The 25705-nt window shown below is 42.0% G+C and overlaps 1 protein-coding gene across 2 annotated transcripts; it reads right to left on the bottom strand.

Annotated features, from left to right (window-relative positions):
- Window positions 1-144: 144 nt before the first annotated feature.
- LOC100607772 (dermatopontin) lies at window positions 145-25438 on the bottom strand. Of its 2 annotated transcripts, none has more exons than XM_030809164.1 (2): window positions 21019-21323; window positions 145-274 (listed from the first exon to the last, which is right to left on the bottom strand). In XM_030809164.1, exons 1-2 carry the CDS (start codon window positions 21321-21323, stop codon window positions 145-147), a joined length of 435 nt encoding a protein of 144 aa, XP_030665024.1. The 2 variants fall into 2 exon arrangements, 1 of the variants encoding a protein (XP_030665024.1); XR_004029290.1 differs by lacking the exon at window positions 21019-21323 and adding an exon at window positions 25313-25438 and having other exon boundaries at window positions 198-274.
- Between the last annotated feature and the right edge of the window lie 267 nt (window positions 25439-25705).

Here is a 25705-nt window from a genome sequence, read left to right as displayed (position 1 = left end):
ATTCATTCTTGTCTATATGCCAGCGCTGCCTTCCAGGCTTGTGTGTGACCCTCAAGTTTACCTGAAGCTAGAAACAGGGGCCAGAGCACTTCCTAGGTGCCTCTCCTACCCCAGCAGTCATGAGGGTTTGGTCGGCTGCCAGACTCACCAGCAGGAATACGGGCACCTCTTGCTGTAGCGACAACAGTAAAACTGCCACTCCCGATCCAGCACTGACTCGAAGTAGCGGCTCTGGAATCCTGCCACCAGCCCATTGTTGGAGCACGTCTGGTACCTAAAGAGAAGACAACCCCAGGAACCTAAGAACAGTGACACGTACACAGATCCCTCCCCAAGACCCCACTGCCACAGTTACACACTCTTTCTCTGACCTAGATTCCTAACAATTTATTCCATTTTATGCAAATAGTAGTCTTTATTATATTTGTAGAAATAATATAGCCCCACCATTAAAATTTAAGTGACTCAGAATTTTCTAACTGAACAAAATTTAGAGAACACTGCCCCGTCATACCTCTTTCAATATATATTGTTAGATGGAAGCCTGCATAAATGGGTGGATCTAGAATTTTACATTTAGAATTTTACAAATTTGAGATTGTATTATTCATGCCATTTAAAATAAAAGATATTATAATTCATTTTACTGGAATTTAAAATAAAAAGAAGACAAAGAGAAGCACAACGTATTGATGAATTTCAAATAAACATTTCTTCTGCCTAAGAGTAGAGCCCTGGAAATTGAGCACAAGGATGATCATTCGTTCTGCCCCTATGCAGCATGCAAAGCCCAGATGGGCATGGTGAATGTGCCCAGGGCAGCCCAGTAGGAAATCTGGGACCACAACCTGGGTTCTTGCTACTTACGCAGGAATCTTTCTACCACCCACAAGACCATAAGCTCTACAAAGCCAGGGCATGTTTTGCTCAGAATTCTATTCCCGGTGGCCACCAAGAATCCTGGTTGTGGAGGCAGTCCTTACAGAGTTGCAACAGGCCAATTGAATGCCTCAAACTCTCTCTAAAGATCCCTTTCCTGTCCTAGCTGCCTAGTCCTAATTCTTCAAATATATAACCACTCCACTCCCGTCCACAGACCAGAAATAATCCTTGCTCTTTCATTCTACCTGTGCTGCCGCTGGTCTTCACAGCACCTTTCGAACTAAACATTGGCTTAGAATAGTACAATCATTTCTTCCTTTGTTCCATCTCTAGTATGATTTTCTCCCATTCCTGGGCCCAATTCCTATGGTGTCTTCAGGCTTGCCGCTTTTTGCTGTGGGATGAGAACACTATTTTCTACCTGGCCACAGTGGATTTCCACAGTTCTTGCTACTTATCCAGGAATCTTTCTACCGCCCGCAAGACCATAAGCTCTATACAGTCAGGGCATTTCCACTGTTCTTGCTACTTATCCAGGATCTAGAATTTTACATGTAGAATTTTACAAATTCAAGATTGTATTATTCATGTCATTTAAAATAAAAGATACTATAATTCATTTTACTGGAATTTAAAATAAAAAGAAGACAAAGAGAAGCACAATGTATTGATGAATTTCAAATAAAACATTTCTTCTGCTTAACAGCAGAACCCTGGAAATTGAGCACAAGGATGATCATTTGTTCTGCCCCTACACAGCATGCAAAGCCCAGATGGGTATGGTGATCCATGGCCTTTGATGAAATCCAGTGGATTTCCACCTTATAGAATGAACTCTTTCACAAACCCTTCCAAAATAGTTCTTCAGCTACCTCTCTTTCTTTGCATTTCCCACCATCCCAGCCATTGGTCTGTCCCCTCTTATGAGTGGGCAGAGTCAGAGCAGGCAGTTGTCTATGTGCATGGCCAGACAGCTGCTGGATTGCAATCTTGTATTTCATGGGAAGATAAGTTTCTAGAAAATATAATGCATAAAATAAGTACCGTGTGCTGACTGGTGAGAGAGGCCTTGCTGACACACAAATTGTAACATTATCAACAACTAGATTTCATTTATTCTTTTCCATTGCTGAAAATAAACTTGCAGATCTAACAAAATTAGATATTAAATATATTACTTAGGTATGGTCTGGTGGAGCCAAGATGGCCGAATAGGAACAGCTCTGGTCTACAGCTCCCAGCCTGAGCGGCACAGAAGACGGGTGATTTCTGCATTTCTGTTTGAGGTACCAGGTTCATCTCACTAGGGAGTGCCAAACAGTGGGTGCAGGACAGTTGGTGCAGCGCACTGTGCATGAGCCAAAGCAGGGCGAGGCATTGCCTCACTCGGGAAGCGCAAGGGGTCAGGGAGTTCCCTTTCCTAGTCAAAGAAAGGGGTAACAGACAGCACTTGGAAAATCGGGTCAGTCCCAACCTAATACTGCGCTTTTCCAATGGGTCTGGAAAACGGCACACCAGGAGATTGTGTCCCGCACCTGGCTCGGAGGGTCCTATGCCCACAGAGTCTCGCTGATTGCTAGCACAGCAGTCTGAGATCAAACTGCAAGGCAGCAGTGAGGCTGGGGGAGGGGCGCCCGCCATTGCCCAGGCTTGCTTAGGTAAACAAAGCAGCCAGGAAGCTCGAACTGGGTGGAGCCCACCACAGCTCAAGGAGGCCTGCCTGCCTCTGTAGGCTCCACCTCTGGGGCAGGGCACAGACAAACAAAAATTCAGCAGGAACCTCGCAGACTTAAATGTCCCTGTCTGACTGACAGCTTTGAAGAGAGTAGTGGTTCTCCAGCACGCAGCTGGAGATCTGAGAATGGACAGACTGCCTCCTAAAGTGGGTCCCTGACCCCCAAGCAGCCTAACTGGGAGGCACCCCCCAGTAGGGACAGACTGACATCTCACTCAGCCGGGTACTCCTCTGAGACAAAACTTCCAGAGGAACTATCAGACAGCTGAATTTGTGGTCTCACAAAATTCCACTGTTCTGCAGCCACCGCTGCTGACACCCAGCCAAACAGGGTCTGGAGTGGACCTCTAGCAAACTCCAACAGACCTGCAGCTGAGGGTCCTGTCTGGTAGAAGGAAAACTAACAAACAGAAAGGACATCCACACCAAAAACCCATCTGTATATCACCATCATCAAAGACCAAAAGTAGATTAAACCACAAAGATGGGGAAAAAACAGAGCAGAAAAACTGGAAATCTAAAAAGCAGAGCACCTCTCCTCCTCCAAAGGAATGCAGTTCCTCACCAGCAACGGAACAAAGCTGGACGGAGAATGACTTTGACGAGTTGAGAGAAGAAGGCTTCAGATGATCAAACTACTCCGAGCTACGGGAGGAAATTCAAACAATAGCAAAGAAGTTAAAAACTTTGAAAAAAAAATTAGATGAATGGATAACTAGAATAATTAATGGAGAGAAGGGCTTAAAGGAGCTGATGGAGCTGAAAGCCAAGTATTGAGAACTATACGAAGATTGCAGAAGCCTCGGTAGCCGATGCGATCAACTGGAAGAAAGGGTATCCTGATGGAAGATGAAATGAATGAAATGAAGCAAGAAGGGAAGTTTAGAGAAAAAAGAATAAAAAGAAATGAACAAAGCCTCCAAGAAATTTGGGACTATGTGAAAAGACCAAACCTACGTCTGATTGGTGTACCTGAAAATGACAGGGAGAATGGAACCAACTTGGAAAACACTCTGCAAGATATTATCCAGGAGAACTTCCCCAATCTAGCAAGGCAGGCCAACATTCAGATTCAGGAAATACAGAGAATGCCCCAAAGATACTCCTCGAGAAGAGCAACCCCAAGACACATAATTGTCAGATTCACCAAAGTTGAAATGAAGGAAAAAATGTTAAGGGCAGCTAGAGAGAAAGGTTGGGTTACCCACAAAGGGAAGCCCATCAGACTAACAGCTGATCTCTTGGCAGAAACCCTACAAGCCAGAAGAGAGTGGGGACCGATATTCAACATTCTTAAAGAAAAGAATTTTCAACCCAGGATTTCATATCCAGCCAAACTAAGCTTCATAAGTGAAGGAGAAATAAAATACTTTACAGACAAGCAAACGCTGAGTGATTTTATCACCACCAGGCCTGCCCTAAAGAGCTCCTGAAGGAAGCACTAAACATGGAAAGGAACAACCGGTACCAGCCCCTGCAAAGACATGCCAAATTGTAAAGACATTGAGGCTAGGAAGAAACTGCATCGACTAACGAGAAAAATAACCAACTAACATCATAATGACAGGATCAGATTCACACATAACAATATTAACTTTAAATGTAAATGGGCTAAATGCTCCAATTAAAAGACACAGACTGGCAAACTGGATAAGGAGTCTGGACCCATCAGTGTGCTGTATTCAGGAAACCCATCTCACGTGCAGAGACACACATAGACTCAAAATAAAGGGATGGAGGAAGATCTATCAAGCAAATGGAAAACAAAAAAAGGCAGGGGTTGCAATCCTAGTCTCTGATAAAATAGACTTTAAACTAACGAAGATAAAAAGAGACAAAGAAGGCCATTACATAATGGTAAAGGGATCAATTCAACAAGAAGAGCTAACTAGCCTAAATATATATGCACCCAACACAGGAGCACCCAGATTCATAAAGCAAGTCCTGAGTGACCTACAAAGGGACTTAAACTCGCACACAATAATAATGGGAGATTTTAACACCCCACTGTCAACATTAGACAGATCGACGAGACAGAAAGTTAACAAGGATATCCAGGAATTGAACTCAGCTCTGCACAAAGTGGACCTAAGAGACATCTACAGAACTCTCCACCCCAAATCAACAGAATATACATTTTTTCAGCACCACACCACACCTATTCCAAAATTGACCACATAGTTGGAAGTAAAGCTCTCCTCAGCAAATGTAAAAGAACAGAAATTATAACAAACTGTCTCTCAGACCATAGTGCAATCAAACTAGAACTCAGGATTAAGAAACTCACTCAAACCGCTCAACTACATGGAAACTGAACAACCTGCTCCTGAATGACTATTGGGTACATAATGAAATGAAGGCAAAATAAAGATGTTCTTTGAAACCAATGAGAACAAAGACACAACATAGCAGAATCTCTGGGACACATTCAAAGCAGTGTGTAGAGGGAAATTTATAGCACTAAATGCCCACAAGAGAAAGCAGGAAAGATCCAAAATTGATACCCTAACATCACAATTAAAGGAACTAGAGAAGCAAGAGCAAACACATTCAAAAGCTAGCAGAAGGCTAGAAATAACTAAAATCAGAGCAGAACTGAAGGAAATAGAGACACAAAAAACCCTTCAAAAAATTAATGAATCCAGGAACTGGTTTTTTGAAAAGATCAACAAAATTGATAGACAGCTAGCAAGACTAATAAAGAAGAAAAGAGAGAAGAATCAAATAGATGCAATAAAAAATGAAAAAGGGGATATCACCACCGATCCCACAGAAATACAATCTACCATCAGAGAATACTACAAACACCTCTATGCAAATAAACTAGAAAATCTAGAAGAAATGGATAAATTCCTCGACAAATACGCCCTCCCAAGACTAAACCAGGAAGAAGTTGAATCTCTGAATAGACCAATAACAGGCTCTGAAATTGTGGCAATAATCAATAGCTTACCAACCAAAAAGAGTCCAGGACCTGATGGATTGACAGCCGAATTCTACCAGAGGTACAAGGAGGAACTGGTACCATTCCTTCTGAAACTATTCCAATCCATAGAAAAAGAGGGATTCCTCCCTAACACATTTTATGAGGCCAGCATCATCCTGATACCAAAGCCTGACAGAGACATAACCTAAAAAGAGAATATCAGACCAATATCCTTGATGAATATTGATGCAAAATCCTCAATAAAATACTGGCAAACCAAATCCAGCAGCACATCAAAAAGCTTATACACCATGATCAAGTGGGCTTCGTCCCTGGGATGCAAGGCTGGTTCAACATACGCAAATCAATAAATGTAATCCAGCATATAAACAGAAACAAAGACAAAAACCACATGATTATCTCAATAGATGCAGAAAAGGCCTTTGACAAAATTCAACAACCCTTCATGCTAAAAACTCTCAATAAATTAGGTATTGATGAGAAGTATCTCAAAATAATAAGAGCTATCTATGACAAACCCACAGCCAATATCATACTGAATGGGCAAAAACTGGAAGCATTCCCTTTCAAATCTGGCACAAGACAGGGATGCCCTCTCTCACCACTCCTATTCAACATAGTGCTGGAAGTTCTGGCCAGGGCAATCAGGCAGGAGAAGGAAATAAAGGGTATTCAATTAGGAAAAGAGGAAGTCAAATTGTCCCTGTTTGCAGATGACATGATTGTATATCTAGAAAGCCCCATCGTCTCAGCCCAAAATCTCCTTAAGCTGATTAGCAACTTCAGCAAAGTCTCAGGATACAAAATCAATATACAAAAATCACAAGCATTCTTGTACAACAATCACAGACAAACAGAGAGCCAAATCAGGAGTGAACTCCCATTCACAATTGCTTCAAAGAGAATAAAATACCTAGGAATCCAACTTACAAGGGATGTGAAGGACCTCTTCAAGGAGAACTACAAACACTGCTCAATGAAATAAAAGAGGATACAAACAAATGGAAGAACATTCCATGCTCATGGGTTGGAAGAATCAATATCGTGAAAATGGCCATACTGCCCAAGGTAATTTATAGATTCAATGCCATCCCCATCAAGCTACCAATGACTTTCTTCACAGAATTGGAAAAAACTACTTTGAAGTTCATATGGAACTAAAAAAGAGCCCACATCGCCAAGTCAATCCTAAGCCAAAAGAACAAAGCTGGAGGCATCACACTACCTGACTTCAAACTATACTACAAGGCTACAGCAACCAAAACAGCATGGTACTGGCACCACAACAGAGACATAGATCAATGGAACAGAAGAGAGCCCTCAGAAATGATGCCGCATATCTACAACTATCTGATCTTTGACAAACCTGACAAAAACCAGAAATGGGGAAAGGATTCCCTATTTAATAAATGGTGCTGGGAAAACTGGCTAGCCATATGTAGAAAGCTGAAACTGGATCCCTTCCTTACACCTTATACAAAAATTAATTCAAGATGGATTAAAGACTTACATGTTAGACCTAAAACCATTAAAATCCTACAAGAAAACCTAGGCAATACCATTCAGGACATAGGCGTGGGCAAGGACTTCATGTCTAAAACACCAAAAGCAATGGCAACAAAAGGCAAAATTGACAAATGGGATCTCATTAAACTAAAGAGCTTCTGCACAGCAAAAGAAACTACCATCAGAGTGAACAGGCAACCTACAGAATGGGAGAAAATTTTTGCAATCTACTCATCTGACAAAGGGCTAATATCCAGAATCTACAATGAACTCAAACAAATTTACAAGAAAAAAACAACCCCATCAAAAAGTGGGTGAAGGACATGAACAGACACTTCTCAAAAGAAGACATTTATGCAGCCCAAAAACACATGAAAAGATGCTCATCATCACTGGCCATCAGAGAAATGCAAATCAAAACCACAGTGAGATATCATCTCACACCAGTTAGAATGGCCATCATTAAAAAGTCAGGAAACAACAGGTGCTGGAGAGGCTGTGGAGAAATAGGAACAATTTTACACTGTTGGTGGGACTGTAAACTAGTTCAACCATCGTGGAAGTCAGTGTGGCGATTCCTCAGGGATCTAGAACTAGAAATACCATTTGACCCAGCCATCCCATTACTGGGTATATACCCAAAGGACTATAAATCATGCTGCTATAAAGACACATGCACACGTATGTTTATTGCGGCACTATTCACAATAGCAAAGACTTGGAACCAACCCAAATGTCCAACAACGATAGACTGGATTAAGAAAATGTGGCACATATACACCATGGAATACTATGCAGCCATAAAAAACGACGAGCTCATGTCCTTTGTAGGGACATGGATGAAACTGGAAAACATCATTCTCAGTAAACTATCGCAAGGACAAAAACCAAACACCGCATGTTCTCACTCATAGGTGGGAATTGAACAGTGAGAACTCATGGACACAGGAAGGGGAACATCATACTCCAGGGACTGTTGTGGGGTGGGGGGAGGGGGGAGGGACAGCATTAGGAGATATACCTAATGCTAAATGACAAGTTAATGGGTGTAGCAAACCAACATGGCACATGGATACATATCTAACAATCCTGCACATTGTGCACATGTACCCTAAAACCTAAAGTATAATTAAAAAAAATAAAAATAAATAAATAAATAAATAAATAAATACATTACTTGTCCGTCATCAGAAATCATGTCCTTTTAAATTTATTATTTATTACTTGTTATTCATTTATTCACCTAATATATATAATTCAAATATGCATTTATTCATTCATTCATTCATTAAACATCTCATACTCTACTACTGTTCTGTATCAATCACTTTGCTATTGTGTTGCGAGAAGAATCGAGAGATGGGCTCGGTATTCAGTCAACCATTTAAATTAGCTTGAATTCCCTGTTCCCAGCATTGTAAGAAGTTCTGGCAGACTAGAAAACTCAGCTATAGGGGCTCAATAATGCAGGTTAAGGTGTAAATTGAGACCTATGGCTCTTTGATGATCTAGCCTTTTTTTTTTTTTGGTATTTGTAACTGTGTAGTTTATTATACATGTATCTAGGTTTTAAAATTTTCTTTTATTTTACTTTAAGTTCCAGGATACAAGTGCAGAATGTACAGGTTTATTATATAGGTATATGTGTGCCATTGTAGTTTGCTGCACCTATCAACCTGTCATCTAGGTTTTAAGCCCCGCATGCATTAGCTATTTGTCCTAATGCTCTCCCCCTCCTCACACTCCACCCCCTGACTGGTGCCAGTGTGTGTTGTTCCCCTCCCTGTGTCAATGTGTTCTCATTGTTCAACTTCCACTTATGAGTGAGAACATTCACTGTTTGATTTTCTGTTCCTGTGTTAGTTTGCTGAGGATGATGGCTTCTAGCTTCATCCATGTCCCTGCAAAGGACATGATCTCATTCCTTTTTATGGCTGCATAGTATTCCATGGTGTATATGTACCACATTTGCTTTATCCAGTCTATCATGGATGGGCATTTAGGTTGGTTCCATGTCTTTGTTATTGCAAATAGTGCTGAAATAAACATACCTGTGCATGTGTCTTTACAGTAGAATAATTTATAGTCCTTTGGGTATATACCCAGTAATGGGATTATTGGGTCAAATGGTATTTCTGGTTCTAGATCCTTGAGGAATCACCACATTGTCTTCTACAATGGTTGAACTAACTTACATTCCCACCAACAGTGTAAAAGCATTCCTATTTCTCCACAGCCTTGCCAGCATCTGTTGGTTCTTGGCTTTTTAATAAACACCATTTTGACTGGCATGAGATGGTATCTTATTGTGGTTTTGATCAGCATTTCTCTAATGATCAGTGAGGTTGAGCTTTTTTTCATATGTTTGTTGGCCACATAAATGTCTTCTTTTGAGAAGTGTCTGGTCATACACTTTCCCTACTTTTTGATGGGATTGTTTCTTCTTTTCTTGTAAATTTGTTTAATGTCCTTGTAGATTCTGGATGTTAGACATTTGTCAGATGGGTAGTTTGCAAAAATATTCTCCCATTCAGTAGGTTGCCTGTTCACTCTGATGATAGTTTCTTTTGGTATGCAGGTGCTCTTTAGTTGAATTAGATCCCATTTGTCAATTTTAGCTTTTGTTGCAATTGCTTTTGGTGTTTTTTGTTATGAAGTCTTTGCCCATGCCTGTGTCCTCAATGGTATCGTCTAGGTTTTCTTCTGGGGTTTTTATGGTTTTGGGTTCTACATTTAAGTCTTTAATTCATCTTGAGTTAATTTTTGTATAAGGTGTAAGGAAGGGGTCCAGTTTCAATTTTCTGCATATGGCTGATGTAGCCTTCTTTACTCTACCATTGCTCGCATCTCATCAGGAGTATACTAATCACTTGTAAATGCCTGGCATATTTCAGCAAGCTCTATGAGTGGGATGGACTAGACTCATGATATGGTGGAAAGGTAGCTTTAGGGGCTGATCTACCAGGGTGGTCTATTCTATCCTAATTCTTAGTAAAGTAGGTGAGAGGTAATTTCAATATGAAGCTCTAAGAATCATAAGCAAAACTCATATGTGTCCAAAAAGAGAAGGTTGCCACAAGCTAGTGCTCTCTGTGACCTGTTCTCCTACCATCACTAAAATGCTGCCTTCCTCTAAAACGAAGCCCTTTCAGAACTGAGCTGGGCTGTGGTTTCCACGGAGCTGTTGTTCCATTGTTTTGGTTTGTCTTGTGTACTCAGACCCCTATAGGGGACAGAGCTCCCATGGGGGTAAGTTCCCCTAAGTAAAAATAAATGTAGGAAGATAAGCTGAACTGTTTCATGGAGTACCAGTTCTGAAGGCAATCCAAGTTCCACAAATTCCCCGCCAGCTGTTGGCCAGGCTGCTGGCCCCAGTGCCTGTACGGGAAGTGTGTGTCACTTTCTCACACACCACCTCAGATAACTCTGCCCTGTGAAGATTATTTGGACCCTACAGGCTCAGAGCCTAAGAACATATAGTGAAAGTTAGATAACCAAACATAACCCTCCTCCTCCAGCTTTGGTTTGATTGCCTTCACATTTTGGTAGAGTGAGCCTGTTCAGGAGTTTGGTATATGAAAGCATTCCTTCCAGAGCCGGATCTTTGTGGGGGTACCTTTTCACACTGTGGGGAGCAGATAGTAGAGTGGCTAAGAGCATTGGCTATGCAGCTGGATGGCTCCACTGTTCTTAGCTGTGTCATCTGGGCGGGCTTCATGCCCTCTAATAGCCTCAGTTTCCTCATCTGTAAAATGGGCGTAATAATAGCACATATGTATTAAAGTTATTGTGAAGATCAAATAAGACAATGCATGTAAAATTCCTGGGATTAATAAATTGCTTATTAGTGTCATTATATTTACATTTAGTCTACACAGTAATTATGAGCCTGCTTTGTAAAAGCTGTCCCTTGGCTCCCCTGTCTCTAATCAGTGAAACACTGGTGGATTCATAGGCCCTCCCTGAGCTGCTGTTTCCCTAAAACAAAGCTCAATGAGGTTGGATGCCTTAGCCACCCACTTTGGAGAACAGGTATTTTAGTATGCCTTACCACTCTCAGGAAGTAGTATTCCATGCAGTGTCTGACACTGTTGTCCAGCAAATGTTTAATAGAAGAATGAGGGACCGAATGAGTGACCCGACTATGTCCCATTATTGGAGGCAGAATTGACTTTTAAGAGCTCATCACTCAATTCCATTAAGGGCCCTGAAACTCCCTCCAAGTAGTTTACATGGATCTTGGGTGAGCAATCCCTTTTCTTGCTTCCATCTTCTCCCTACAGCTCCATGATGAGGGGGCAAAATACATATAGCTTTGGGCATTCCTCTCCTCCATTCCTATCATTTTCACTTTTAACAAAGCTCCTTATTTAACAAGACTCACCTAAACACTGGCCATAGCTGCAGGATTACAAACACAGAGCTAGGTGAGAAGAGAGGCAACTTTTAAATGGAACAGAACTGGGGGAACTGGCAGGGATTGCATTGCTAAAGTTACCCAAACTCAACATGCACATTGTGCACATGTATCCTAAAACTTAAAGTATATTAAAAAAAAAAACAACTGAAAAAGAAAAAAAAAAAAAGAGATGGGGTAGCGGTCAAATGACTAATGCTCTGACTCACTTCACAGCACCTGGTTGTTGCCCCTGAATGGCCTGGAGAACAGAGCAGTGGCTCAATGCTCTATTCTGCTTGGAGGGAAACTACTTGGAGGGAGTTTCAGGCCCCTTCATGGATGTGAGTGAGGAGTTCCTAAAAGTCGCCAATACAATGGCTAATATCCTGGTGAATTGTATGACATGACTGCAGCTCTAAGGAAATAAGACTATTTCCTTAGAGCAGGAGGGCACTTGTACCTTACTTAAAGACTCTCCTTCCCGTCTGAGAAGACATACTTTTTTTTTCTTACCACCTCTTTGAAGGCTGAGGTTCAATTTCAGTTTCAGAAACAGGAGCATTGTTAGCCCTGCTCCATCTGACACTGGAAACTTTCTAGAAGGAAAGTCACAAGGTAATTACTCCTCCTCTGAAAACACATTTGTGAACCTATTCTGAGAAAGGGACTTTCTTAAGATGATTTATCTCAGGGCCATCACCCTGAAAGCTAAAATGGAAGACTTCCTCCTATATCTGCAATAGTAAAACATAAAAGCAGTGGGGTGCAGGGGCAACAGCCCTTGTTGAGGAATCAGCAGACGTGAGTTCTAGTCCTAGGCCTGACCTTTACATGCTTTGTGGAGCCTCACCTAAGGCACTGTGTGGAGTCAGCAATAATGCTTACAAAACTCTCGGCCAAGATAGTAACTGGAAGAGCCAGGACCCAAACTCAGATTCATTTGAGGTCAAAGGTCATGTTCATGAGCTCTCAAGGAATACAATACATCTCTTCGTGATGGTCCCACAGCTCTGATTGGTATGCTGGACAGGACTTCTTGTTGGCTGCATTCTTTACCAAGTCCAAAGCCATTGGACAGGCAGAATTACAGAGCATTTGCAAGGTGTGTGAGTGTCTGGTTTTGTTGGTGAACCCCTCTGTACTATTTTAGAAGTTGGACTTGCTAAGAAGTTTGGACTTTAGGTGGTGTAGGGTTGAGTCAAGTGAGGAACAAGGTAAAAGGAAGCAGCACCATCTTGGTCAAGAACTCTCAAAATTCCATTAGATAATAGATGGGCTGGTTGTGCTGGTCTTTTTCTTCCCAGCTTCACAGACACACACGTGTTTCAAGGGCTGTTAGCCAGTTTCCAACCCCACTGCAGAGATGGACTATGAGAAGTTTTGCCTATGATCTAGACCAGTGGCTCACTCCCTGTGGCACAGCATCCTTAACACTCCCAAATTTCTTCCCCGCCCCAAAGGTGGATGAGGTCTTAAATAATACCAAAAGAGTTTCTTTCTTTTAAAGTAAAGCTTTGATTTTTGCTAATTCTATTTTCCCCAGAATAATTCTTTGAGTTGCTATCAGGCATTTATAAAAAGGCCCACAGAATTTTAGAATGTTCATTAAGTCTTTTGACAAATATTCATTAGAACTTACTCTATACCTGATGCTGCACTTGGTCTGAAATCTCTTCAGAATACTGGTACTGATAAGTAAACACTATGACATTGGACAGGCAGAATTACCAGACACTGGTACTGATAAGTAGACACTATGATAATACAGATACTGGAAATAAGTAGACTGGTACCAAAGACAGAGGAGCAGAGAAATAGGAGAGTGGGTGGGGACGGTGGAGCAGTGAAGTGGCAAGGGACAGAGACAAATCCAGTTGGGGGCAAGTTTGCCCAGTAAAAGAAGCCTTTAAAGTTCTGGATTTCTCTGCTAATTCCAAACAGAATTGTTCCGCGACCCATCTCTCCCCTTCTGCTGATATTTATACCTACTTCTGTAAAACTAGGATGACAGTTCTTAACCTGACAGTATTACATGAAAAGTAAAGAGATGCTATATGTCAAGTGTAGCATAGAACCTGGCACAACGTATATAATTGAAAGGCAGGAGAAGTCATAGTTATTACTACTATGATGATAAAAATACCTTTAATTTAATAGAAAGACAGGCTACATCCTAGGCACGAAACATCACTTTCAGTAAATATCAGAGCCTACATTAGAAATTGTCAGGATTGAACTTCTCCAATTGGACACTGAGAGGAGCCTCAGAAAGCACATATCAGAGCACAAAAGACAACACCAAGCCTCTCCTCCTTCAAAGAGTCTTCCTTTCTTGACAATTCCAAATCATACTAACTTTCCTTCCTTGTGACATGTTGATATCACCATCACACATTTCACCTAACACATACTGTCACTGAGTAGCCTCATGGGGCTACAATGCAAAGTTTTTGAACACTGCACCATTTACTGCTCATCCTCCTGCCACCATGGTGGGGATATGAACAGTCTCTTTAAATACTGTTAAGTTGCACACATTCTGCTCTCTTCCTGCCTGCATCTGGGTAAGAGTTCTGCCGTCTTTTCCATGTCCAGGTTTTAAGTCTACTAGTCTGTCTACAAGGTTTTAACACAGTGAAGCAGAAATGACCTGCAGAACAGCATCTCTGGATAGAAAGACCTAGCACAGGACAGAGCGAGAATGCCTCCCAAAACACAAATTCCTCAGTTTTTTTTTTGGAAAAATACAGGCAGGACAGGCTTCCCCTAAGGCCTCTGAGAAGATCTAGATTATCTTGTGAGATGCATTTATGTCCTGAGAGCAATTCCAGGTCACGCAGGGATTGCATGAGTTACGTTAGCATCACAGTAAATTTGATGTGAATTTATGAATATCAATTATAATATTTTTAACTGAGAGATCTAATGCTATCTCCGTGTCTATTAAAAGGTAATAAATATTCAAGACACTTATAATGTACACATAATATTTATAGACTGTGATTAAATTATACGTTCCAAAAGCAAAATGATGTATTTCAGAGGCTCTGCAATCTAGCAATTTGGTTTTCAACTCCAGCTTTGTAATTTACCAGCTGTGTGTTATTTGTCTCCATGAGTCTCAGTTTCCACAGAGTAGTCATGATAAAGCAATAATAAATAACCTTTATCAAGGACTTGCAATGTGCCAGGCATTGTGCCTAGCACTATGCATGCATTAATTATTTTAGTTATCAAAACAATCCTATAAAATGGGCTCAAATAATGAGCTTCTCACCGCCATCACCATTTTACGTATAAGGAAACTCAGGTTTAGAGAAGATAAGTAATTCCCGTAAGGACACACGTTAATGTACATATATTATCTTATTTAATTCTCACAACAACAGTTCTAGGGAGGTGTGTTTTAGATGTGAAAGCTGAGTATTTCAGAGTTGAGATGACTTGAGTAAAGGTAGTAGTGGGGTTGCATTTTGAGAATTGTTCTGACTCCAAACTTCGTTAACTTTTCAATACTTCAAGATACCTCAAAGAAACACACACACACACACACACACACACACCATCTTAACTCTGCAGAAATCGCTTATTGATTAAGAAGATTGTGTCCTGCAGGTTCCCAGACAGAAGCAAATCCCCTCCTGGGAGGAGGGGGCTTTTGCCATCCTTACAAGAGCAGCCAACAATCATTTTTGCAGAGCTCAAGTTCCCCCAGATAATTGATTCCTAGCACTTAGGAGAGTGACCTAGATGGAAAGTTGACAAGAATCCTAGATCTGTCATAACCCTGTTCTCCCACACTCAGCCTTCTTGCCCTCAGAAGTCATCCTTACGTGGATTTGATATCTTTTTTAGGTCAGCACTCACTATGGCTTTATCCAGGAACAAAAATAACATCAGCATTTCATATCACCCACAGCACTGTGGAATCAGGCTGGCTGGCTCAGGTCCTCCCTCTGCCATCTGCTAGCCATGCAAGGGCAACCTCCTCATGTGTGAAACACCTGGATTCCAATACTGTTGTGAAGATCAAACGATATTAGATTTTGAATAACTCATGGGCATAGACTGTATTTTATTCATCTCCATCTTCCTGGCGCCTGGCAAAGTTTGTGCTAATAACCATTTGGTAGTGAATGAATAAACAAATGAACATATAAATGAAGAATACTCTATAAATCATAACTCACCATGTAGATCAGGGTTAGGGCCACAGAACCTATACTTACGTAAAGTTATGGATTTCTCTCCTAATTCCAAACAGAATTGCTCCATGACCCATCTCTCCCCTTCTGCTGATATTTATATCTACTTTTGTAAAACGAGAATGACGTTCCCAACCTGACAGCAATGTTTTTATTCAGTTTTTAATTGCTTCAGTCTCACGGCCTTTATTCCTATTCTGTGAGGTAAGGAGGTTGCTCTAGATTGTGCCCAAGGCCCCCTCAAGTGCTGGGATTCCATGACTCTGTTGTACTATGTTTGTGCCACATCCTTATATTTATTTTTTAAATTTTATTTTGAAGTAATTTTAGACTTACAGAATGCTTGTAAAGACAACACACAAAATTCACGTATACTCTTCACCCAGGTTCCTCTAATGTTAATTTTCATAACTCTAGAGTGTCTAGGAATGCTAAGAAATGCTAAGAAATTTACCCTGGTATAACACCAAACTCCAGAATTTGGATTTCATCAGTTCTTCCACAAATGTCAAACCAGGATAGGTTACTGTGCAGCATTTAGTCCTTATGGCTTTTGAAATAAAGAATTTACTTTCAATTTTTGAAGTTGATCGAGACCTTAAGATTATTGACAGAATGAAAACCTGATGAAAACTTCATTCTGCGGTGGCAAAGTGTGTCAGCCATCCTCTGTGCACGTTTTAGCGATCCTTAAGAAATCTTGAAAGACCATCTTGCATGTTGGTAAATGCAATAAATCAAAATGAGATGTGAACAATACAGTTGGAACCCCTACTATAGACACTGGAATATTGGGAATCAAAGACATAAGCAAAATAGTTCCCCTGTGGGAAAACCTGCAGGCCTCCTTGTGGAGAGCCGTGGGGACACTGGCTGGGGTTTGGACCGCTGATTTGGTCTTTCACTGCGTATGTATTGAGGGCCTGTTATGCACCAGCACTCTTCTAGGCACTGGGGATACAGTGGTGAATGAGACAAAGCCCCTGTGTTCATGAAGCTTATATTTTAGTGAGGGAGACAAAACAAGAAACAAATGCCAATCAGGCAGTGACAAGCGCATTGTAGGAAACAAAGCAGGCTGAGGGAGTGGAGACAGCAAGATGTGTGGGGAGAGGAGGTGGTCTTGGAAAGCATCCCCGAGGAAGTGGGCGCTGTGAGTACTCAATACTCAGAACCATGACTCAGGACGACTGCCCTGCACTACACTGAGGCTTGGTCTTGCTTAGATTAGGGAAATAGTCCGACCGTGGAAAACGGAGTTCCCACACGACCTATCCACCTTCAAATGCACCTCGATGCTGCCATAGCCCTGTTGCATAGATGCCTTTCTCCTCTTCTCCAGTCTGTGGCTTGTCATTGAATTCATAAACTCAGCTCTAACATAAACTGCCACTCCAAAACTTCTCCTTGAGATTATTTGAAGCCCGGGGTAAAAAGTAGATGCCAATAAATGGAATACTTTTCCTCTGAACTCAGACTCTGTGGAAAGCTGGCTTGCCCAACATCAGCCACATCAATTTCAGATTCTCTAAACTTTTACTACCTGCCCATGATGTGCTAGGCATTTGTTTTAGACGTCAATTTGCTTTAGAGTTTTCTTATACTTTATCCTACAAGTATCACAGTAACACAAGTAACAGCTTGTGAGGTGGGAGTCACACCTTCCTTTTTCTTCCTTTCCTTTCCTTTCTTTTCCTTTCCTTTCCTTTCTCTTTCCCTCCCTTCCTTCCTTCTTTCCTTCCTTCCTCCCTCCCTCCCTTCCTTTCTTCCTTCCTTCCCCCCTCCCTCCTTTCTCTCTCTTTCTCTCTTTCTTCTTTCTTTCTTTCTTTTCTTTCTTTTTTGCCAGAATGAGATACCGAATGTCACAGATAAGAGCAGGAGCTGTGAATCCAGGTTTCCTGCATCCAAGCCCAGGGCTCCTTCCACCACACAGTAGCTCAATCTCACCAGAAAATTTCACCTTCATCTTATTCTACACAGGACCCAGTGCCCTACAGCCTGTGCTGACCCAAGTTAGAGCAGATTCCCTGAGACCAACCTAGGCATGCCCTGGGATGGTGACATACCACTCATGAGGACCCAGGTAAGGCCTCCTGGCAGTTGTTAGTGCCAGAGACCAGCATCCACACTTCAGAAGCCGACACCTGAAGAGGTGGTTTTCAACAGAGAAACTGTGATCAATGGCAGCACCACAGACCACTCAGCTATGATAGCAACACCTTTTAAAGATGGCACTTTGATTAGAAAGATTTTCTTTTTAGCAGATCCTATGTGCTATTGTCAAGCCTATGTTCGAGACTCCTCCCCTCTTTTAAAATAAACCTGAAAGCTAATTTGGTTATACAAGGCAGCCCAATTGCACAAAACCATCAACAACTGTTCCCTGAGAACAGACTAAGCCTGTAGCCAATGTGAAGATGTAATTGCTCCCCAGCCCATAAGCAATTTCTTTCCTTCCAGATTTTTCACTGAGACTGGAGCCTGAACTCAAAGGCATAATCATTTTTAAAAGTGCTTCCAGGGTAATTCGTGTCAGTCCTGGGGCAGCTGGATCTTATTGTAAAGAAGTTATTTTGCATGTTTGTGAGTTTTCAACCCTGTGATTAGTAGAGGGGGAGAAGGAGGCAACAGAGGGTGGAAGGAGGAAAGGAAACCAAAATTACTAGACACTGCACACCCAAAAATGCCGAGGAAGAGGAGGTGGAAGAGGTATCTCGCCTGTCAGCTTTTCCCTTGACTCCCATGAGCCAAATAAAATCATGTTATTTCACCTTCTTCCTCTTTTGCTTTTCTTCAAATAGTTGGGGAGTTCATGACAAACCAGTCACAGTTGGCAAGTTTAAAACTAAACATCATTTGGCTTCTCTCTCTATCAGGGATGAACACAAAGATCAACAGAATGCAAGAAAAAGCCAAGAGTGTTTTCAGGTGTGAGCCACAGCTCTGTGGAGCCTTCAGAGATCATGCAGCCTGACTGCTCACTTTCCAAATGAGGCGGGAGACTGGAGGGCTGAGCGTCTGGGCCAAGGTCACACCACAAGTCATTAGAACCAGGATCCAGACCCAGGCCTCCTGACTCAGAGCCTAGGGCTCTTCCTCTACGGCTTGGGGAAACATGGCTGAGTGCTGCTTGACTGTGGCTCTAAAAAGGGCTGTTAGAAAGGAGTCGCGCCCATGTGATGGTGCTCCTGAGAGGTGAGGACTGGAGGGACAGTTGTAATTAGGTCATTGCCATGCTCCACATTAGGCAGTGGGCCTGGCTGTGAGGAGTCATGGAGACTACAATCAAGGCAAGCCAGGTCTCTGAATCAGCATCTGTCAGAAGGGGTTTTGAATAACTAAATCTGCTTACCAGAGGCCATGGGGGTGGATGAGAATGGCCCACAAAGGCTGTCCAAGCAGCCTCCACAGCCCCGGCACCCTCAGCTGCTGCTGACTGTGTGAGTCCTCTCCCCACCCCTTCTACAGTCCGGCTGAGCCCCTCCACAGTCCTGGTAACCAAGTAGGGCTCATCCCTCTGGGGCTGGGCTTCTGCTATGGTCTTGCAGGTCCCCACCCTCTCCAGGAGGAAGAACTGCCCTGAATCTGGTCCAGTGGCACTGGCTCTGCTGACAGAGTCAGCTGTCGGGTGGGAGCCCACGCTGGGTGGAGGCAGCAGCCTCTCAGGAGCCCATCACTGTGGCAAAGCACAAACTCTTTGAAGCAAAGACTCTGTGGATCCAAACCCCAGCTTTCTAGCCTAGGAAATACTGGATCTCTAGACTGCAATTTGTCTACCTATAAATGGCATATACATTTGTTTTGAGCATTACATGAGATGATCCACGTAAAGCACTTAGCATGGAGCCTGCTCAGAGTAAGCACTCAATAAATGGTAGCTGTTGTTATTACTCAAAGGCCCGCACTCTTGCCTGGCTCCCCCACCCATCAGTGTTTCTTCCTCTTGGATTTCCCATCATCACCTCTCTACTGGTTATGTCCCCCAGGGTTCTATGCTTTTTCTTTTTTCTATTTTTTTTTTTTTTAAAACAGGGTCTTGCTCTGCCACCCAGGAGGGAATACAGTGGCGCGAACATGGCTCACTGCAGCCTCGACTCCCTGGGCTCAAGTGATCCTCCTACCTTAGCCTCCTGAGTAGCTAGGACCACAGGCTGCATGCAACTACACCAGGCTAATTTTTTTTTTTTTTTTCTGTAGAGATAGGGTCTGGCTATGTTGCCTAGGCTGGTCTCGAACTCTTGATCTCGAGTGATCCTCCCTCCCCAGCCTCTCAAAGTGCTTGGGATTACAGGCGTGAGCTGCCACACCTGGCCAGATTTTGTGCTTGACCCCTCCAAGCCCCACTACATTAAGTACTCATTGCCACGCATCTGCGTTGCTCTACAGATAGCACATGCAGCAGCCCTCCAGGTGGGCTTCCTCCTCCCTGGACTGCCTCCTCCATTCTCTCCTTCAAGCCTCCTAGAGTGCTGGTTCCATCTAGGCTGTTGTAAACAATCAGCCTAGCAGTCAATGCCTGCTAAGATGAGCTCCTGACCAAGCACCTGGGCTGAGACCCAGCTGAGACAATCACACCCCACAAAAAAGTACAAACTCAAAAATGTTCCATGCCACTGCTTAGGGCAGAATGCAGTAAGGGGAAGACAGCACCTCTCTCCAAAACCCTTTAGTAAACTATTTTCCAGCAATAAAACCCACTTTAAATTCAGGCAGAGAGAAGGACCTCAGTACTCATAATTGAGAGAGCACATTTAATCAAGGCAGTAGACAGCTATTTAATTCCACTTTTCTTTGCCTAAATGTCTTTGTCCCCTCTTTTCCATTCACTTGCTCTAAATCAATAGTTCTCAAACCCTCTGTGCTGAGAGATCAATTGTTTATTTTTCTTGTTCCCAAACTACTGTGGGCCAGTACTTTTGTAAAATGGTAAAAATAAATTGCTAAAAAAGAAAAATTCCATTCCGATGGCATAGCAAGTTTAAATTGCTATAAAGTTTCTTACTTTTAGTTTCTGTACATATCTTTTGGTAGTCTGGTAAGCAAGTTTCTCGTAGACCTACACCAGCCCCTTGCCCAAACTGAGAGTAGGTAGAACAGCTTCTGGAAGGAACAGAGCCACAGAGGAGTCTATCTCCCACAGACACTCTCCATCCCAGGTTTTTGTCCTATAATGTAGTCTGCTCAGCAGCAGCCCTGCTCCACCCAGAGTATGCAGTGGTGAGGTTTGGGGTGGGATTTGCCCAAGCTTTGGTTACTGATATTCCTTGAGAGTCTAGCAGCCCCCAGGAGGAGGGATATGCAGAGATGCTCCCAGCCCCAGTGCAGTGCAGTGACTGGCCCTTACCATTCCATGCCAGCCCTGTTGATCTCCTCCCACCAGCACTCCGTGGGTTCCCCGAGGCTCTGTGGTGTGGGCATGCAGGCGTAGTTCCATTGTCTGTCAGAACCTTCCTTCTTGCTGAAGATGCTCCTCACGGCCACTATCACCTGCCCCTGGGGACACTGGTAGCTGAAGCCTTGCCGGTTCAGATTCACCCACCCATCATCGCTGTAGTCATGATACTGCTGGTATGGGTACCCATAATCGCCATACTGGCCCCAGGCCATGGTGACTAGGGGCAGAAGCACCCAGAGAAGACTGAGGTCCATGCTGCCTGGGATTTTGGCAAACAATGTCACTCTAAGATTGCTGGTCTGACTGTTTTATATAGCTGCTGCTGACATGTGGCTTCCAGATGTGGGTGAGAAGGATCCAACTGCAGTGTGTCATCGCTTAAGCAAAACTTTTCCATGCTGAGATGTCAGCCATAAGGACATTCAGCTTGTTTTAAGGTGGAATTCTAGGAATATACCAGCAGCATGTAAGTCTAAGAAGCTCCCCGGAGAAAGAACAACTTTGTATGTAGATTATAAAAGCCAACTGCCGCACCACCCTGTAGAAATGTTCACTTGAAAAACACTGATTAGTAGCATATTTGTCCCTCACCTTTCAGCACCTCACCCCTTTCTGTCCTACCCTACCTGCTGCTAGCAAACCCCTGTATTTGTTCTCCAAACTAGCCTTCCGGGCCACACAAATACCCAGACAGTGATTTCAAAATACTGAAATCATAGACTGAAGTAACAGAGCCATCTAAGATTTCTGTAAACCTGAATGCCTGTTTTTTTTTTTTTTTTTTAAGTTTTCAGTCCAACACTTTTTAACCCTTAGTATAAGCGTGGGTATACCAGTTTGCAGGGCTACTCTGAGAACTCATAAGTTGCATAAGGAAGTACTATGGGCCCATGGGGAGATAAGTTGGATATGATTTCCACACTTAAGCATTCTACCATGCTGCTGAAATTGGACCCTCCCTGGGTCCAATTTCAGTTGGACAAGTCTAGAATTGGACAAGTCTAGAAACTGTGCTCTGCTCTCAAAAATGTAATGGGTTTAATCTAAATAAACCCACTATTTATCCTTCAGTATTTTTGCCCTCACATTGAATTTTCTTTTCATTGAGTTATAATTTACATATAATTAATTCACCTTTTAAAACACTTAGTGTACAGTAATATAGCCAGTACCATAATCAAGACTTAGAACAGTTCCATCAATCTAAAACATCCCCTTATATCCCTTTGTAGTCAAATCTTCCCAAACACCCAGCCCTTGGTAACCACTGATTTACTTTCTGTCTCTATAGTTTTGCCTTTTCCAGAATGTCAAATAAATGGAATCATACCACACGTAGCCTTTCATGTCCATCTTTCACTTAGCATAATGCTTTTAAGATTCATCCATTTTAAAATTCAACATCTCGTTGTATGTGTCAGTATTTTGTTTCTTGTTATTGTTGAGTAATATTCCATAGCATGGATGTACCACAGATTCTTTATACATTTACCAGTTGAAAGACATTTGGGTTGTTTCCAGTTTTTGAAAATTCATTACTTTTTATATAATGAATTTTATATTCATTACATTTTATATTATGAATTTTATATTCATTATATCTTATATAATGAATTACATAAAAGTAATTATAAATAAAGTTGATATAAACATCTATGTATAGGTTTTTGTGTGAACAAATTTTTATTTCATTTGGGTCAATACCTGGGAGTGGGATTGCTGGTTCAGAAGGTAATGTATGTTTAACTTTAAAAGAAACTACCAAGGCCGGGCGTGGTGGCTCATGCCTGTAATCCCAGCACTTTGGGAGGCCGAGGCGGGTGGATCATGAGGTCAGGAGATTGAGACCATCCTGGCTAACACGGTGAAACCCCGTCTCTACTAAAAATACAAAAAATTAGCCAGGCTTAGTGGCAGGCGTCTGTAGTCCCAGCTACTCGGGAGGCTGAGACAGGAGAATGGCGTGAACCCGGGAAACAGAGCTTGCAGTGAGCCAAGATTGCGCCACTGCACTCCAGCTTGGGCTACAGAGCAAGACTCAGTCTCAAAAAAAAAAAAAAAAAGAAACTACCTAGCTGATTTCCAAAGTGGTGATACCATTGCCCACCACTACCAGAAAATTGCCATTAAAAAAATTTAGCTATTCAAATAGGTTTGTAGTGATATTTCAGTGTGGTTGTGATTTTCATTTCTCTAATGATCCATGATTTTGAGCATCTTTTCATGTGCTCATTACCCATTCCATGCATTCGTTGATGATTTGGCTTTTCAAATTTTTTGAAACCTTTGGGCATCTCTTAAGCACATAGTATTTCCCATTTCTCATCAGTGTTGTTCTTAAAGTTTCTTAGAATTGTGATCATTGACCAATTCTACTTACAGCCTCTGTGAAGTTTGTTAAAATGCGGACTCTGGCTCTTCTCCAGGCCTGCTAAATCATAACCTCACAAGGGGTGCTCAGGTATTTATAGTTTTAAAAAAAAATTCCAGGTGATTCTTATTCACATGAATTGCTAAGAGTCACTTTCCTAAAGGAATGTGGAGCCAGAGAAAAATCACACTATTAATCCCACCATCTGCCTAGCCTATGGCACATTTACCAGATGGTATTCAGTCTAGATCAAACACCAAGGTAGTCTTGAAAGGGAAAGACAGTCATACATGAGAATAAAGCAACAAGTAACTCGTGTGTGTGTGTGTGTGTGTGTGTGTGTGTGTGTGTGTGTGTTGGGCATGCAGTTTTCTCTGATGATCATGGTTACTGAAGCGAGGGGGAGAGGCTCTGGGCTGAACAGCTATGTGAGGCTTAGTTTTGTTTTTAGCACCATCTTTTCCCACCACTTCCATCCCTAAGTAACTGCCCAGTGCTGGCATCGGAATTCTTCCTAGCTTAGAATGATCTCTCTGATTCATGATATGCAGAAGCAATCATTCTCAACCTTATCAGCATTTAAGGATTACCTGGAAAGCTTTTGGAAACCTCCAGAGTCTGAGCAATTTCTGGACCAATCAGATCAAAAGCTTCTGAGCAGGGTCCCGACAATGACGTCCTTTGAAACCTCCCTATAGGCTTCTCACCAGAAGCCAGGGTTGAGAACCTCTATGCTAGAGGGTTTTTTTTTTAAATTTTTTCAGTTTATCATCCTGATGCTCATGTGTTGTATCTTGCATTCTGGACATGACATGAGCTATTTTGAACCTTAAAGAGCTCTAAGAGACAAAGCAAATTATCATAACACTCATCTTTATTATACATTTGTTTTCCAACAATTTCCAGGGCCTCTGCCTGATCTCCATTCTCCGCAGATTTCTTTCAACTACAGCTAGAACTACCTCAACTGGATTCCCTGTAATGTGCAAAAATAAATATCTTCATGCTATAGTCCAGTTTGAATATAGATTTCTGTTACTTAAAGCTGAAAGCAACCTAACTCATCCAGTGTCTCAGGAGATTCCAGAAACTGCTGACGCCTTTGAGAGAGATTCCGGTGGCCGCATAGAGAATGATTTCCATATGCAGACATTGAGAACATAAGATTAATGCATTTACAGTTGACCATGTGTTTTCAACTAGGTTACTATGTTATCTTCCTCGTAACTTTGTATGTTAGTGAGGCATTATTGGAATTAGTTTCTCACAGATGAGGAAACTGTGGTGAGAGAATATTTTGGGCCAAATTTCTAGAACTGGAAGGATATGACCCCATGTCTTCCGATTCCCATTCTGCAATTCCTTCCATCATTTCATCAAAGTTACAGTTACTAATTATAACGTTTAGGAATAATTGTCAAATGATGCACTTATAAAGTATGTATATTAACATACACATGTAACTAATTTGCACCACGCATTTCTGCTGTTATTTGAAAAGTCTACTCAATAGACCCTGGGGACTTTAAAGAACTAAATGTTCAATCAGTAGTTTTGGGGGTGTTGCTCTAAAACCAGCAGCATCAGCATCACCTGGGAACTTGTTAGAAATGCAAATCTTCCAGCCCCTCTCAGACCTACTGAATCAGACACTCTAGGAGTAGAGCCCAGCAATGTGTGTTTGAACAAGCCCTTTAGGTAACCTGATACTCACTAAAGTGAGAATTACTGTATAGAAGATAATGCAGAACACTCTACCCAAATTCCAGGTGTCACTTCTCAAGAAGTTATGTAGTGAGGCTGAAGCCTATATGACTCAGTTCACTAATTTTGATTCTGGCGCCCACACGATTCACCACTGGGCTATCTTACCTCCTAGTAGATAATGGACTTGAGATATTTTGGAGATTCTGACAAAGAGCATTCAAAAGTCTGCATGATTCTTCTTTTTCTTCTTTCTTTTATTCTTCTTTTCTTTCTCCTTATCCTCCTCCTTCTTCGGCTGTATTGAGATATAATTAACATACCATACAATTCACCACTTAAGGTATATAATTCAATATATCCCTTAAATTAGTATGTTCACAGAGTTTATGCAACCACCACCGCAAGCAATTTTAGAATATTTTAACCACCCAACAAAAAACCCTGAACACATCAGTAGTTGCTCTCCATTTCCCTTCATCCTTTAGCCCTAGGCAACAATTAATCTACTTTGTGTCTCTATGGATTTGTCTGTTCTGGACATTTCATATGAATAGAATC

This window comes from Nomascus leucogenys, unplaced genomic scaffold, assembly GCF_006542625.1.
Source record: "Nomascus leucogenys isolate Asia unplaced genomic scaffold, Asia_NLE_v1 000184F_51539_qpd_obj, whole genome shotgun sequence".
NCBI lineage: Eukaryota > Metazoa > Chordata > Mammalia > Primates > Hylobatidae > Nomascus > Nomascus leucogenys.
This window is presented reverse-complemented; position numbering and strand designations above follow the sequence as displayed.

Excerpts from the sequence above, each read along its gene's own strand:
- LOC100607772 (XM_030809164.1), bottom strand. The coding sequence starts at position 21,323 with ATGGACCTCAGTCTTCTCTGGGTGCTTCTGCCCCTAGTCACCATGGCC. Across the intron at positions 275-21,018 it reads AACAGGGCTGGCATGGAATG|GTACCAGACGTGCTCCAACA; the intron begins GTAAGGGCCAGT and ends TCTTCTCTTTAG.